Consider the following 16,377-nt stretch of genomic DNA (forward strand, 5'->3'; position numbering starts at 1 on the left):
GTTGGTCTATGTTGGATGCGCTCCTACTCCACGTGATGGCACGGACTGGAAACGGTCAGGGGAAAAGGAAGCCAAGCAAGACTGATACTCCCCATCCGGACAAATGAGGACAAAGGGGAGGCAGATGTGGAAAGGAAGCCATCGCCTGCCACGGGGCCGTCTTCACGCGCCAAGGTAATACAGCCAATGTCAATGCGCCTGCACAGCCTCCCCCTCTGGGAGAGGAGAGGGCCTGGGGTCACCATCTCACCACCTGGCTGTTGTAGTCCTCAGTGACAGCCCCATCGGAAGGCCCGTCATCTTTGGGGCACCGGTGGCCCCTGTGCTCCCGCTGTAGCCTCCTCCGCTCCTCCCGCCTCTTTTGCCGGTCCCTCTGGTGCTCCAGCTGCTTGGTGTGGTGGTAGCGCTGCTGGAAAAGATCTTTCGCGAACTCATACAGCTGCATGTCCAGGAAGTTGAGCTGCTCGATGCGCCGGCGAGCGCCCTCGTTGATCTCCACATTGGACGCCCTGGTGATGTTGAACTGTGTGAAAGGGGAGATGAACTTGAGGTTGAATGTTCTCTCAAACAGAAACTGCGTCTTCCTCTGGAACTCCGTGAGCCCGAAGAAGGCCATGTTCTTCAAGTTGTTCTTTGCGCTCTGCAGCAGGATGGTGTTTCTTTCGCTCTCGTTCATGAAAGTCAAGTTGTAGCAGCCCACGAGGCTGAGGTCGGCCAGCATCCGCACCTGGCGGTTGTTGGCCAGGTTGTAGCTGCAGTCCATAAATTCCCGCAAACTGACGCCTGACCAGTCATCCCCTGGGTAGCAGGTGGGCAGCTCATCGGGGGTGGGGCTTCTCCCATCACACATGTGGAGAGAGGTTTTCCATGTGGCCCCTCTCTGGACGTGTTTCCACTCGCTCAGGTACCGCGACACTGGATCCCGCAACATGGTGATGTAATAGAAATTCCTGGAAGAAATTAGAAAGGAGAGTCAGTAGTTGACAATGGGTTCCTATAAGCCGTTAGTCAGGGCACTTGGAGCAAATGTTTATGGGAGGTTATTTGGCCGGAGAGTGCCTATCAGATGTAAGTGGTATATATTTTATTGAAAAAAAATCGAGGAGGTAGACAACTTTCCGTCCCTATTAAGTCTCTCTCACATCCATTTCTCTTCACTTGTAGACAAACATAGAGGCTATCACAGGAGGAGAGTCCCCGTGTTGATGGAAGCTGCATAATTACCCCCACTGAGACCCCTGTTTTGGTGAGGAAACCAGGTCACTTGCTTTAAAAAGAATGATGAAGAGAAAAAAGACAATCATGCCACCTTGGGTGGGGGTGTGTGCCAGCCGAGCACCAGTGATTTAAAAAAAATGATTTAAAAAATTCACAAAGATGTTAAATCAATGAAGAACATATTCCTGATTCCCAAGGAACCACACATTCTACAGTGGGTATTAATTGGTGAACCCAGGAAACAGCCTGGTGGCAAAATGATTGCATACTCAGTAGAAATGTGAAGTTCAAATTCATCAGCAGTTCCTCGGGAGAAAAAACCTGGCAATTTATTCCTGCAAAGATGATAGTCTAGAAAATTCTATAAGGCAGTTGTATTCTGTCATATAGAATTGTTGTGAGTTGGAATGGACTCAACAGCAGCACACAATAGCAAACACACACACACATATATGTGATGTATTAATTGATAAAAGCTTTTATTACATTCAATAGTATTCAATATTATTTATAGTTTTATTGAGTTTATTCAAATATCCATTTAAATAAATTTGAATAATATTTATAGCCAGCTATCGATAATCTTGAGAGAAATAAGAATTCCAGAACACTTCATGGTGCTTATACAGAACCTATACATGGATCAAGAGGCAGTTGTACGAACAAACAAGGAAATACTGCATGGTTTAAAATCAAGAACGGTGTGCATCAGGGCTGTATCTTCTCACCACACTTGACCGAGCAAATAATGAGAGAAGCTGAATTTGATGAAGGAGAATGCAGCATCAGGATGGGAGGAAGGCTCACTTACAGCTGGCGAGATGCAGTCAGCACAACCTTGCTTGCTGGAGGTGAAGAGGACTTGAAGCATGTGCTGATGAAGATTCAGGATTGTGACCTTTAGCATGAATTACAATTGAATGTGAAGAAAGCCAAAATCTGCACAACTGGACCAACAGTTAACATCATGTTAAATGGAGGAAAGTTTGAAATTGTAAAGTATGTTTTCTTGCTTGAATGCACAATCAATGCTTACGGACTCAGCAGTCAAGAAGAAAGGATGTGTTACATTGGGTAACTCTGCTACAAAAGATCTCTCTCAGGTGTTGAAAAGCAAGAATGTTACTTTGAGGACTAAGGTAAGCCTGACCCAAGTCAGGGTATTTTCATTGGCCTCCTGTGCATGCTAAAGTGAGACATGGAATAAGGAAGCCTAAAGAAGAGTTGATGTATCCGAATGATGGTGCTGGTGAAGAATCTTGAATGTGCCATGGACTTCCAAAAGAGCAAGCAACTTTGTTTGGGAAGAAGCATAGCCAGAATGCTCCTTAGAAACTGGCAAGACACAGTTTCACGTACTTTGGACGCGTTATCAGGAGAGACAAGTCTCTGGGGAAGGACATTATGGTTAATGAAGCAGAGGAACAGTGAAAAAGAGGAATGTCCTCAAAGATCCATTGACACAGTGACTGCTAAGAACAACTGTGAAGAGAGTGTAGGACTGGTGGTGTTGCATTCCGTTGCCAATAGATCACTATGAGTCAGAACTGAATGGCATCTAACAACAACAACAACAACATTATTCACACGAGTTTGTGTCTATAGTCTTTAAGAAAACTAAGTTTTCCAAAGAGATGTGAAAAAGGTTTTTTTAGTTTTCTTTTAAACTATAATAATTAAAGTTTTATTTGGATATAAACTCATTGAAGCATTTTGACAACAACAGATTAAAAGCCTACTATAGGCCAGGCATGGTACTAAGGATATGTCCATCTTTTAAAATCTTATGGCGTTAAATGGTCTTGTTTTATCCTGTTCCACTTCCAAAAGCTACTGATTGCCATTTCATTGATTCCAGCATATACTGTCCCCTATAGGACAGGGTAGAACTGCCCCGGTGGGTTTCTGAAACTGTAACTATTTACAGTAATAGCAAGCTTTATCTTTATTTATTTATTTATTTATTTATTTATTTATTTATTATTTAGTTCTTTTAAAAGTCATTTTATTAGGGGCTCATACAACTCTTATCACAATCCATACATACATCAATTGTGTAAAGCGCATTTTTACATTCATTGCCCTCATCACTCTCAAAACATTTGCTCTCTACTTAAGCCCCTGGCATCAGGTCCTCATTTTTTCCCCTCCTTTCCCACTCCCCCCTCCCTCATGAACCCTTGATAATTTATAAATTATTATTTTGTCGTATATTGCCCTGTCCGACGTCTCCCTTCACCCACTTTTCTTTTGTCTGTCTCCCAGGGAGGAGGTCACATGTAGATCCATAAAATCGGTTGCCCCTTTCCAACCACCCTCCCTCTACCCTCCCAGTATCGCTACCCACACCACTGGTCCTGAGGGGATCATCTGTCCTGGATTCCCTGTGCCTCCAGCTCCCATCTGTACCAGTGTACATCCTCTGGGCTAGCCAGACTTACAAGGTAGGATTTGGATCATGATGGGAGGGGGGGGCTGGGAGGAAGCATTTAGGAGCCAAAGGAAAGATGTATTTTTCATCGTTGCTACATTGCAAAGTGACTGGCTCGTTTCCTCCACAAGACCCTCTGTAAGGGCATGTCTCAATGTAAGAATACTTTATTCTATTACATTGGTATTCTATGATGCTCACCTTCCCGACACAACCGCTGAAGACAAAGAGGGTGAATAAGCATATATGGTGAAGAAAGCTGATGGTGCCCAACTATCAAAAGATATAGCGTCTGGGATCTTAAAGGTTTGAAGGTGAACAAGCGGCCATCTAGCTCAGAAGCAACAAAGCCCACATGGAAGAAGCACACCAGCCTGTGTGATCACGAGGTGCCGAAGGGATCAGTTATCAGGCATTAAAGAACAAAAACCATATCATTGTGTGCTTACCTCCCTTATACGATCGCTGAAGACAAATGGGTGCATAAGAAAATGTGGTGAAGAAAGCTGATGATGCATGGCTATCAAAAGATATAGCATCTGAGGTCTTAAAGGCTTGAAGGTAAACAAGCAGCCTCTAGCTCAGAAGCAACAAAGGCCACATGGAAGAAGCACACTAGCCTGTGCGATCACGAGGTGTCAAAGGGATCAGGTATCAGGCATCATCAGAACAAAAAATCTTACCATAGTCAATGGGGGGGAGTGTAGAGTGGAGACCCAAAGCCCATTTTCAGGCCACTGGACAAGCCTTATCTTTAACTCCAGATTAGCTCCACATCTATTAGTGTCAAAAGCTGAAGGAGACATGAAAACATTCTCAAGGACTTATTTCCGTGTCCTGTAGATCCCAACCCTTTCCCACAGATGAGGCCTCTGTTTTCTTGACATTGTGTAGGAGGCCATAGGCTGGTCCAGGTGTTTATTGATGGGTGAACAATTAGTCCCCTGTGCCTCTGTGTCTTTGCAGACAAAAGCATTGCAAAATAACTGTTATTTATGACCTTGCAGCTAAAACCATTGAGTTATAACTCAGTTATTTATGACCTCTTTAAGATTCTTTTGAACCCTGCATATCCATATCCCTGTGCTTGTCTTAGAACATAGTGCTTTTATTATTCAAATGTTACTAAAGTGTGACTAGTTAAGTAACATTTGCATAGATAAGAGTTTAGGATTGTTTTTTAAGTTCTTTGATGTTTGTTTTGTAACCATTTCTTTGTAAGAAGACTATAAAAACCAAGCTTTGAATATACTGGGTACTTCAGTCCATCAGACTGTTGTCCTCCCAATCCCATGCTTTGTACGTGTCTCTTTCTTTTCCTTTCATCCCCACGCCTCATTTCAGATGCAGTTTGATGCGGGAGAGCTGGTCTAATCACCCGCAGCATTGGTAGCTGGTAACCAGCTTTGAGTGAGGTGCCCTTATGTCTCTTTACATTGGGTAGATGCACGTGTTTCCAAATGACTTTTAAGGCCTAAGATGCACTAGTGGTTTTGAACTGCTGATCTCTTGGTTAGCAGTTCGAAGTGCAACTACTGTGTCACTAGGGCCAGCTGCACAAGTTCATGCTGGTAGTATGTTACATAAGTTGCATTTAACTCAAGTTTAGCTTACCTTTAAACCCTTGATGACTGTATAACTCCACTCAGTGGGGGGACTGAACAACAGAATTGCACATGAGTGGGTATATTGGATTATGTAAGATTGTTTGATAAATCTATTATAAAATTAATAATCTATTATAAAATTAATAATCAAGACAAAAGATAAATAAATGATGCCATTACCGTGGAGCCATTCTAACGCCTGACAAACAAGCAAATAATCATGATTTTTAAAAATCATTTTAGTCGCTACATTATGAAGGTGTCCTGGTGGCACAATGATTGAGTGCTTGGTTGCTAATTAAAAGGGCAGTGATTAAACCTGCCTGCTGTTCTATGAGACTCAGTGGCAGCAGGTTTCATTTGGTTTCATCTATTACATTTAGTATGACAATGGGAGAAACCTATTGACTCCTGAAACAGAACACAACCCAGGAGTACTACCAAGCTACAGGGGATTTAAAAAATAATGAAAGCAAGAGGACATCGCTACCTGCTGGCATGGTGGGTAACTGCTGGGCTCTTAACCGAAAGGTTAGTGGCTTGAGTCAACAAGTCAATCTGTGGGAGGAAGATGTGACAGTATACTTGCATAAAGATCACAGCCTGAAGAACCCTGCGAAGCAGTTCTGTTCTAGCTCAGAGGCCTGCTAGGGGTCGGAATCCGCTCAACATCAAGGGTAAAAGCAATGGGAAGAATTAAAGAAGAGAAAGGCAACGATGCTTTTAATGCTGCTTTTCAAGGGCATTAATAAACTATACTATTTAAATCAATAAATTTTCTATATTCTGTTATTTTAAATGTCTAGTATCATTAGGTAAGCAAGACACTGTTTAAATGTGCTAAAGTGGTACTCACTTTCTTTTAAACTAGGAGGAGGAATGTACTAGAATTGCCAAGGAGTGTCCTGCTTGAGCTTTAGGTTTTGTCAGTCACCATTTTACATTACACTGTGTCTTTCACTGTGACAGAATCACAATTTCATCATTGGAAGAAAAGTTTCCAAAAGGTCAGTAGGGAAAGCAGAAAACTTACTGACATAGCTCCCGAGATCCATGAAGAAATGTTGACAATAAAATTTTGCTCAGAGAGGATATTACTATAGTTGAATTCTGTATAACACTAATCCTGTGTTGGTCCTAAGTTGTGACTTGTTCATATTTCAATTCTACTTGTACAGACTGATTTTCATTTCACAAAACAATTATATATGGTATATAATGATAATAATGATCAATTCCAGACTAAGGAGGCCTGGAGACTAAAAATAAGAGAAATCTTTATATTACACTTTTAAGACCATATACATGTGAAATTTCTGATTTTCTTGTTAATTGATCAAATTGATGAAACACATAACTATTTTCTAATTCTTTAATATTTCTTCCCCTTATTATTATGGCTCTTATTTGTCTTGCCTCATTATTCATATTAAACTTGTGCATGTTCATTTGTATAATTAAAATAACTTGATATATGAAAGCCAAGATAAATTACCCTTTGTGGTCATTCTATAATCATTTGTCAATTTGAGAGGATTAAGAGTGAAGGGGTGGAGTTTAGCCTGTCAATCAGGTCATAGCCAATGAGGTCTCTGTGTGGGCATGGCCTTCTCCTGAGGATTATGGGAACTCTTGTGTTTCTGCCTTGCGGGCAGGAGACACTCTTTCTCTAGGCTCACTCCCTGTGAGACATTTCTGTTGAGAAGCCACATGAAGCTACTCTGATGCAGCCAGAGCCTTGGAGCTGGAGAAGCCACGTGGAGACCCCTGCCAGTGCTGAGATGTTTACAATGCCATTGGATCTACAAAAATTCCCACCCACTGGCTTGTGATCTTTCTGAATTAAGCATCATTTCATGTGTTTCATGAGCCTGAACAAGACTTTATGGATTGATATCAGACATATGGACCAATATCGGGCCTATGGACTTGATCTGGACTGAGCTGGGATGTTTTCTCAATTTTCAATTGTTCTTGTATATAAAACTCTTTCCTATACACATATGAGTGTCCATGAATTTGTTTCTCTAGTCTACCCAGAGCAACACACCCTTCAGAAACAGTAACAGGAGTAATGATTCCCTGAAGGTATGGGAGGAGGAGGGGTGGGGGAGCTGAGAACATTGATAACTGTACAATCCCACTCAAGGGGAGCAAACAACAGAATTGCATATGAATGTATATATTGAATGGTGTAAAATAGAGCAAAATAAATAAATAAGGGTTCTTGGGCAGGGGGGATATGGTAGAGAAGGGAGGGGATTAATAGGAGCTGATATCAAGGAGTTCAAGAAGAAAGAAAATGTTTTGAAACTAATTATGGTAGCAATTGTACAATGGTGATTGTTGTGATTTAACTGTGGGATGTTATATCTGTAAAAGCTCCCAATAAAATGATAAAAAAAACCCAAAAGATTTTGAACAAAAAAGCAAAACATATGACAATCTTCAAACATCGATCATATTTGTACATCTTTAATTTGCATAAGGTCTAATATGACAACCTTCAAACATCAACCTTATTTTTACCTCTTTAATTTACGTAGAACTTAAAAGTAATCATAAGAGTTAGTGGGGGTTAAAGCTGAGAATTAATAAATATCAGTGATACAATGATGACATGTCACCTGCTGGAATATGCTTTGGCCTAACTTGACAATGTGGCCATGGAGTTCCTCATGCCTTCCTTCCATGGGCAAACTGTAGAATCTCAAAGGTGACTGAAAGGAATTCAGACTTCAATATCCTTGGTTTCAAATTCTACTTTATTTATAATTTCATTGATAAAATGGAAGCCATTTTGTAACTAAAACTTGGAAGTTGAGAGAAAAAAATTATACTATTGAACATTCATATATGAGGACTACAAAGTTGTCCCAGCTTAGTGGTGTTTAGTAGCTAATAACATTTGGGGCTGTTGTCAGCTACATACTTACATTTGACTTTTTTTCGATCCTATAGCATGGTCAAATAGCAACATAGAAGATTAGTAAAAATAAGCCAGTAGAGTTTGTGATTCCTTAACTCTGAAAGGGTAAAACAAACCTTAAATGTGATAAAGTAATTTATTTTCCTTTTCCTTGACTCTACTTGATTTCCTGCTTTCAGAGGGTAAACTGTAAACTGTCATTGATTCGAGAACGTTCTTTTCCAGGGCACACACCCAACCTTCCTTGGTTTCAGGAAACTGCTCTGGTTTCAGGAATCGTTCCTCAATCCCAAACGATGGAAACACACTTTCTTCTGACCCTATACCTTCAATATCCATTTGACTTGTAATGAAAATACTTAAAGGATTTGACATTTTTAACATGCTCTTTTAGCAGTGGCACCAGTAAGGGAGATAGGGGATTGCAGGCGGTACACCTTGATACTTCCAAGAGAGGTGACACCAACATGAACCCCAAGTCTGAGGTAGGCAAGGCACGAGAAGAGGCTGCCAAGGCAGCAGCATCATGAGGGTTGGTGTCACTTGTCACTCACTCTGTGCAGTAACAGGTCACTACCACCACCCAGCACCAGGGTGCAGACTGGTAGGCATCATTTCTCACTGTTGGGCAGGGAGGAGGGCTGTCTGAAACCAAGAGTTATTGCACTGGCTTATTCCAACATTCATGAGGTCATTGTCCTTTCAGCCTGACCTATAGACTTCCAACCTTACTTGACCTATCAACACCTTCTCAGAAAGAACTCCTCAGTATGGCACCATAGAATTTAGAAGATTTTATACTGCATAATCCAGGATAAATTGTGGGTATCTGCTTCTGCAGCCTCCTGGATTATCCCAGCACCCGCCAGGAGTAAGTATCACCCACTTTGGTAATTGATGGCCTAACTTGCTCAACAATATAAGGGAGAAATGTAAAAATAAATGAAATTTAAAAGGATAAAGCAATGAGTCTAGAAGAGGGACAACCAAGAGCTGTTATGGCCACAGAGCATAACATTGACACCTTCTAGCCCATTACCATCAAAACCTGAAATTGATCTTTAAAACCTATGTAGACTGTCACCTGCTACTAGGAGGAGCTTCAAGAATGTCAGAAAAATTAAATGTAATGGCGTTTTCCCTCCAAGTTTCTGAAGCCTCTTCATATGTGTCCTCAGAATTAACCCATTCTTTCTTCAGATTTTGAAAAAAAAAAAAAACTATCTCTTACCTCCTTTTATTTATTTATTTTAAAATTCTCCAAACATTAATTGTACTCCCTCCACTTGTGAAAACGCTGGGACCACAAATTTGAGGACTGAGAGTTAACTAAACCATTGTTACCAAGGAACTTTCAAAGAATCAACAACATTGGTAGAGAGAATGATAACTACTTCATTAAGGAAGAATTCTGCACAGAATTCTCTTGCCCAGAACAATTCCTGAGACAGAGGACCTGCCTACCTTTGTGACAGCATTCTGTTGCTTTACACTTGGAACCTTCTTCATTGATATCTGATGTGAATAAATTAAGATGACCTCTACGATAATTGCAGCTCTTTAGGGATGTAGTTCTTGTGGCTCCAGGACAACGACAACAAATACTTGGGTATTCAGAAAAGTTAGAGGAAGAGCTGTCTGATTACTCCAGTACCGTAATTATTTTAGTAAATAATTATTACATGGAGCATCATACTTGAGCAAAGTACAAAGGCACAGAACATGTAAATTCCAAGTTGGTGTAGAAACAATTTTGTCTCTTGCTGCAAAGTTATCTGTGTTCGACAAGGTTCTCTAGAGAAACAAAACCAGGACACCAATAATTTTGTATATATTTAGATAGATAGATAGATAGCTACAAAAGAAATAAACAGTTAATTAATCTATAAAGCACTACAAATGGCTCAGTGCAACTCACTTCCATTAGACAGCTAATACACAGGCAGTCCTTCAAGTTTTGAGGGCTGCTGGGTAGTCCTCCATGGAGCAATTCAGGCTATCCGTCCACAGGCAGCAAACAACAAGCAGGTCACCAATAATCAGCCAGATGGCAGGTCCAACAGCCCTCAGCTCAAGAGATGTACCTTCCAGTAGTGTGGCAAAGCTGGTCTTGAAGGAACCTTAAGTTACAATGACACGGTCGATAGGTAGGCATCCCACAGATAGTGTAGCTTGTGAATGGAGGCACAGAATGAGCAAGGCAGCCGTATACAGGTCCGATGATCAGAGAGTAAGAGAGAGAGAGGCAAGGCTCACTGAGCCATTTATCTCTCCACCCTACAACCAATCTCACATGTTTTCATTGGCCATGTTGGCACAACAAACCTACCTATCACATTATCACACTAGAGGCCATCAAAAGATTTATGGGAAAATGGAACTAAAAGGCAATAGAATTTTCCCACAATTTTTGATACTCTCTCATATTAAAAAAGGAACCAAATAGATGTGAAGGAGCATAGACAAAGTGGAGGCCCAAAGCCTACTGTAGTAGTTACATAATCTGTTATCAATTTGGGATTTAAGAGTGAAGGGGTGGAGTTTAGCCTGTCAATGAGGTCACAGCTTGATGACCTCCTTTGGAGGGGCTAAGGAGATAAATAGCTCTCTGGAGGCGGGACATACACTCACTCCCTGTGAGACATTTCCGTTGACTAGAGACATGGAGTTACACTAGAGCTCTGAAGCCAAATGAGCCACATTGAAACCCCTGCCAGTGTTGAGACACTTCCACTGCCATGGATCCATGAGACCTTCCACCCACTGGCCTGTGACTGTCCTGCATTTGGCTTCATTTCATGTGTTTCGTGAGTCTGAAGAGGACTTTATAGATTCGTATTGGACATATGGGCTAATATAGGACTTATGGACTTGATCTAGACTGGGCTGGGACCCTTTCTCAATATTCAACTACTCTTTTGTATATAAAGCTCTTTCTTTTACATATGAGTGTCTGTGAATTTGTTTCTCTAGTCTACCCAAACTAACACACCCACTTGTGTTCTTCACAGAATGTCCATACAGAAGGGGCATACATCCAAGGTGTAGTAGGGTGATAATGAAACACACAACTGTCCTCTAGTTTTAAAAATTTCCTCCTTCCATTATTATGGCCTTAATTTTACCTCACTAATCTTGCTAGACCTGCATACGCACATTGGTACTAGGAAGCTTTCTCGATGCACAAAATCCAAGATAGATAAACTCATCAGGAACAGTAATGGGCAGAATAATTACCTAAGGTGACAGGAAGAGAGGGGGAAAGATGGGAAAAGAAAACTGATAGCAACAATGACTGCATAACCCCACTCGATTGGAACAAACAGCAGGATTTTAGGTGAATGGACTCATTGGATGGTGCGAGTTATGGCAAATATATATATTAAAGGTTCAGGGGATGGTTGGGTGGGGGAGGAAGAGGATAAAGGAGAGCTGATATCAAGGAGTTCAAGAAAAAAGAAAATGATTGTCAGTGATTGTATAACAACTGTACAACTACCCCTGATCTAATGGAACTATGGATTAGAATAATATCTGTAAGAGCTCCCAATAAAATGGGCTATTATTTTTAACAAAAATGAACAAGTTGGACCTGGTGGGGGCAGGGGGGGAATGATGTTTCATTTCCTCTTCTCAGTGTTTGGGCACTTCACCAAAAGTCCTCAAGTAGAGGTAATTTAGGTATAAAATTTCCCACAAACTAGATTTCTCTGCTTGAAAAGCTCTTTGAAGAAACTCAAACTGGATCTGTCTAAATAAGACAGGCTGGATGAACTAACTGGAGGAAAAACAACGGGACCAACAGTTCCGGGGGGACTTGGGATAGGGGGAGGTGGGGGGCGGGTAAGGAAGTGGTGTTAACAAACCCAGGGACAAGGGAACCACATGGGATCCAAATTGGTGGTGAGGGGGGAGTGGCAGGCCTGGAAGGGAATTATCAACGGTAAGGTTACATAAAGAAGAGGTATAGCTGTAACCCAGGTGGGGATGGAGCATGATAGTGGGGCAGGAGGAAAGTCAAGGGAAATAGAGGAAAGAGCTAGGAGGCAAAGGGCATTTATAGAGGTCTAGACAAAGACATGTGCATGCAAATATATATATATATATATATATATATATATATATATATATATATATATATATACATATATATGGATGGGGAAATAGATCTATGTGTCTATATTTATAGGTTTAGTATTAAGGTGGCGGAAGGACCTTGGGCCTCTACTCAAGCACTCCCTCAACGAATGAATACTTTCTTCTATTAAATTGGCATTCTATGATGCTCACCCTCCTGACACAACTGCTGAAGCCAAAGTGGGTGAACAAGTAAATGTGGTGAAGAAAGGTGATGGTGCCCGGCTATCAAAAGAGATAGTGTCTGGGGTCTTAAAGGCTTGAAGATAAACAAGCGGCCATCAAGCTCAGAAGCAACAAAGCCCACATGGAAGAACACATCAGCCTGTGTGATCACGTGGTCCCGAAGGGATCAGTTATCAGGCATCAAAGAACAAAAAAATCATATCATTGGCTGCACACCTCCATGATGTGATCGCCGAGGACCAATGGGTGCATAAGCAAATGTGGCGAAGAAAGCTGATGGTGCCCGGCTATCAAAAGAGATAGTGTCTGGGGTCTTAAAGGCTTGAAGGTGAATAAGCTGCCATCTAGCTCAGAAGCAACAAAGCCCACATGGAAGAAGCACACCAGCCTGTGTGATCATGAGGTTCCAAAGGGATCAGGGATAAGGCATCATAAAAAAAAAAAAAATCTTACCATAGTGAATGAAGGGGGAAGTGCAGAGTGGAGACCCAAAGCCCATTTGTCGGCCACTGGAGATCCCCTCACAGAGGGGTTTAGGGGAGGAGATGAGTCAGTCAGGGTGCAATGTAGTACCGATGAAAAATACAGCTTTCTTCCAGATCCTGGATGCTTCCTCCCCCCCCCCGCCCCCCAACTACCATGATCCGAATTCTACCTTGCAAGTCTGGATAGAGCAGAGGTTGTATACTGGTGCATATAGGAGCTGGAGGCACAGGGAATCCAGGGTGGATGATAGCTTCAGAACCAGGGGGTGAGGGGAGATACTGGGAGAGTAAAGGGTGAGTGGTTTGGAAAGAGGGAACTGATTACAAGGATCTACATGTGACCCCCTCCCTGGGGGACAGACAACAGAGAAGAGGGTGAAGGGAGACGCTGGATAGGGCAAGATATGACAAAATAATAATCTATAAATTATCAAGGGCTCATGAGGGAAGGGGCAGCGGGGAGGGAGGGGGAAAAAAGAGGACCTGATGCAAAGGGCTTATGTGGTGAGCAAATGCTTTGAAAATGATGAGGGCAAAGAATGTACAGATGTGCTTTACACAATTGATGTATATATATGTATGGATTATGATAAGAGTTGTATGAGCCCCTAATAAAATATTTAAAACAAAAAGAAAATATTTTTAAAATTCTAAAAATTAAAAAAAAAATTTTTCTAAGTATAACACGTTGAACATCTATGCTCTTTCATTTGTTCACCAGAGTCATGCCCATCTTTCCAGGTGCACATTTTCCCTGACTCTTCTTGTCTATAGTGTTTGTTGCATCATTGTTAACGTGCATATGATGGCTCTGGTCATATCTACCTTTAAATTCCATTTTGGTAATTGTACTTTACTCCTCATGTCCCATAGCAAATTAAACTCTTTTTTTAATCCTTTAAAAATGAAATTTTCTACTTTGTGGTTGAATAAGTAAAAACCAAAAAAGCCAAAGTCACTGCCATTTAGTTCATTCTGACTCACAGTGACCTCAAAATGCATTTTTCCTTAATATCTGTGTTGCTCTGAGTAGACTAGAGAAAGAAATCTAGGGAGACGCATATGTGTACAAGAAAGAACTTTATCAGGTGCGTAAACAAATGTGGTGAAGAAAGCTGATGGTGCCGGCTATCAAAAGATATAGATTCTGGGGTCTACAGGCTTGAAGATAAATAAGTGGGCATCTAATTGAGAAACAACAAAGTTTACATGGAAGAAGCACACCAGCCTGTGAGATCACAAGGCATTGAAGGGATCAGGTATCAAGCATCAAAGACCACAAATATCATAGTATTGTGAATGAGGGGGTGTGCAAAGTGGAGACCCAGGGCCCATCTGTGGGTAATTGGACATCCTCTTGCAGAAGGGTCGCGGGGAGGAGATGAGCCAGTCAGAGTGCAGTGTATCAATGATGAAACATACAATTTTCCTCTAGTTATTGAATGCTTCTCACCCCCCCCCCATGATGAAACCAATTCTACCTTACAAATCTGCTGGACCGGGGGATGTACACTGGTACAGATAGGAATTAGAAATACAGGGAATCCAGGACAGATGAACCCCTCAGGACCAGTGGTGAGAGTGGCGATACTGGAACGGAGGAGGGAAGGTGAGGGAGAAAGGGGGAACAAATTACAAGGTTCTACATATAACCTCCTCCCTGGGGGATGGACAGTGGAGAAGTGGATAAAGGGAGACATTGGACAGTGTAAAATATGACAAAATAACAATAATTTATAAATTATCAAGGGTTCATGGGGGAGGGGGAACAGGGAGGGAGGAAGAAAATGAGGAGCTGATATTAAGGCTCACGTAGAAAGCAAATATTTTGAGAATGATGAGGGAAACAAATGTACAAAAATGATTGACACATCGGTGTATGTATGGATTGTGATAAGAGTTGTATAAGTCTACAATAAAATAATTTAATTATTATTTAAAAAGTAAGAGCTGTATATACAAGAACAATTGCTTATTGAGAAAACATCCCAGCCCAGTCCAGATCAAGTCCCTAAGTCCCATATTAGCCCATTTGTCCAATACCAATCTATAAATTCCTCTTCAGACTACAAAACATATGCAATGATGGAAAATCCAGGAAGATCACAGGCCAGTGGGTTGAAAGTCTTGTGCTGTAAGCTTCTCGGCACTGGTGTGGGTCTCCACAAGGCTCCTCCAGTTCCAGGGCTCTGGCTCTCTCAGTGTGGCTCATGTGGCTTGTCAACAGGAATGCCTCCCAAGGAATGAGCATGTATCTGGCCTCCAGTAAGCTCTTTATCTCCATTTGCGCCTCCTAAATGAGGCCATCAAGCTGCGACCTGATTGACAAGCTAGACTCCACCCCTTCGCAAGTTGACAGGATATTATGTAACTGCAACAATATCAGACTGAATGTTTAATTAGTTTAATTACAGACTGAAAGGTGTTGAAGATATATAAGACTTGTATAGCATAGTGCTTACAAATTGGGCTGTGAACCACAAGTCAACCACCAGCCACCTCACCAGAAAAGGACTAGGCTTTCTACTCTCTAACTCTAAGGGATTATATTCTGAAAAACCTACCGGGCAGTTCTACGTGGTCTAATGAGGATCACTATGAGTTAAAATCAACTCAAAGGCAATGAGTTTGCTTTTGGGTTTGGAATACTCTCCTGCTCTCAGTAGATGTTCAGTAAATGATTGCTATGTAAAATAAAATGTTTTAAAAGAAATGATCATTGTATTAAAATAGTTTAATAACTAAGGTTAAGATTGCCTCTGATATATTTGCTTACTTTATCTACCTCAAATGAGTTTGATACTGTTTTCAAATGTATAAAATCTCAGTAAAAAGCAAAATGGTATGTATATTCTTTAAATGCATGGTCATTTGAATGTTATGGTTGATAGGAGAGAGAAAGAATATCAATATAGACTTAGAGGTAAAAAGTAGAATATTTCATTCAACAGATAATTAGCAGCAATGAGGTTTGTTTTTATTATTTTTTATAACAAATTACAGTTTTCTCCCCTACTGCTTCAATAACCTATGCTTCACTAAGCAATTTATTATATAATTACTCTGCTCATAATTAGCAAATCATTTCATTAACACGTGTTTATTGAGGGTTGACTATGCATAAGAAAATGCTCTAGGAAACATGGAGACCATGAAAAAAAAATTTAAATGCACTCAAGTAATTTGGGATGCTGGAGTGCTGGTGTAGATAAAAATGCATTATTAAAATTTGAGGGTAAGGAATAACCTAGGAATATTTAAGGAACAGAAAGAAGAGTAGTTTAAGTAGATCGGAAAGTTTAAAGTGTGCACCCTACTAAGTGTTTAATGAATGAGTGGACAGGGATATAAGTTAAAACCCAAAGTTAAGACTAAACTTCCATG

The 16,377-nt window shown here is 41.0% G+C and overlaps 1 protein-coding gene across 1 annotated transcript in view; it reads right to left on the reverse strand.

The window, feature by feature from the left end:
* Nucleotides 1-238: 238 nt before the first annotated feature.
* HS6ST3 (heparan sulfate 6-O-sulfotransferase 3) overlaps nucleotides 239-16,377 on the reverse strand; it is a 1,040,890-nt gene continuing 1,024,751 nt past the window's right edge. Inside the window, exon 2 of the mRNA XM_075532514.1 lies at nucleotides 239-950. Within this exon, the coding sequence (XP_075388629.1) occupies nucleotides 239-950 (712 nt within the window). The remainder of the gene's footprint in view (nucleotides 951-16,377) is intronic.

This window comes from Tenrec ecaudatus, chromosome 15 (assembly GCF_050624435.1).
Source record: "Tenrec ecaudatus isolate mTenEca1 chromosome 15, mTenEca1.hap1, whole genome shotgun sequence".
Classification (NCBI taxonomy): domain Eukaryota; kingdom Metazoa; phylum Chordata; class Mammalia; order Afrosoricida; family Tenrecidae; genus Tenrec; species Tenrec ecaudatus.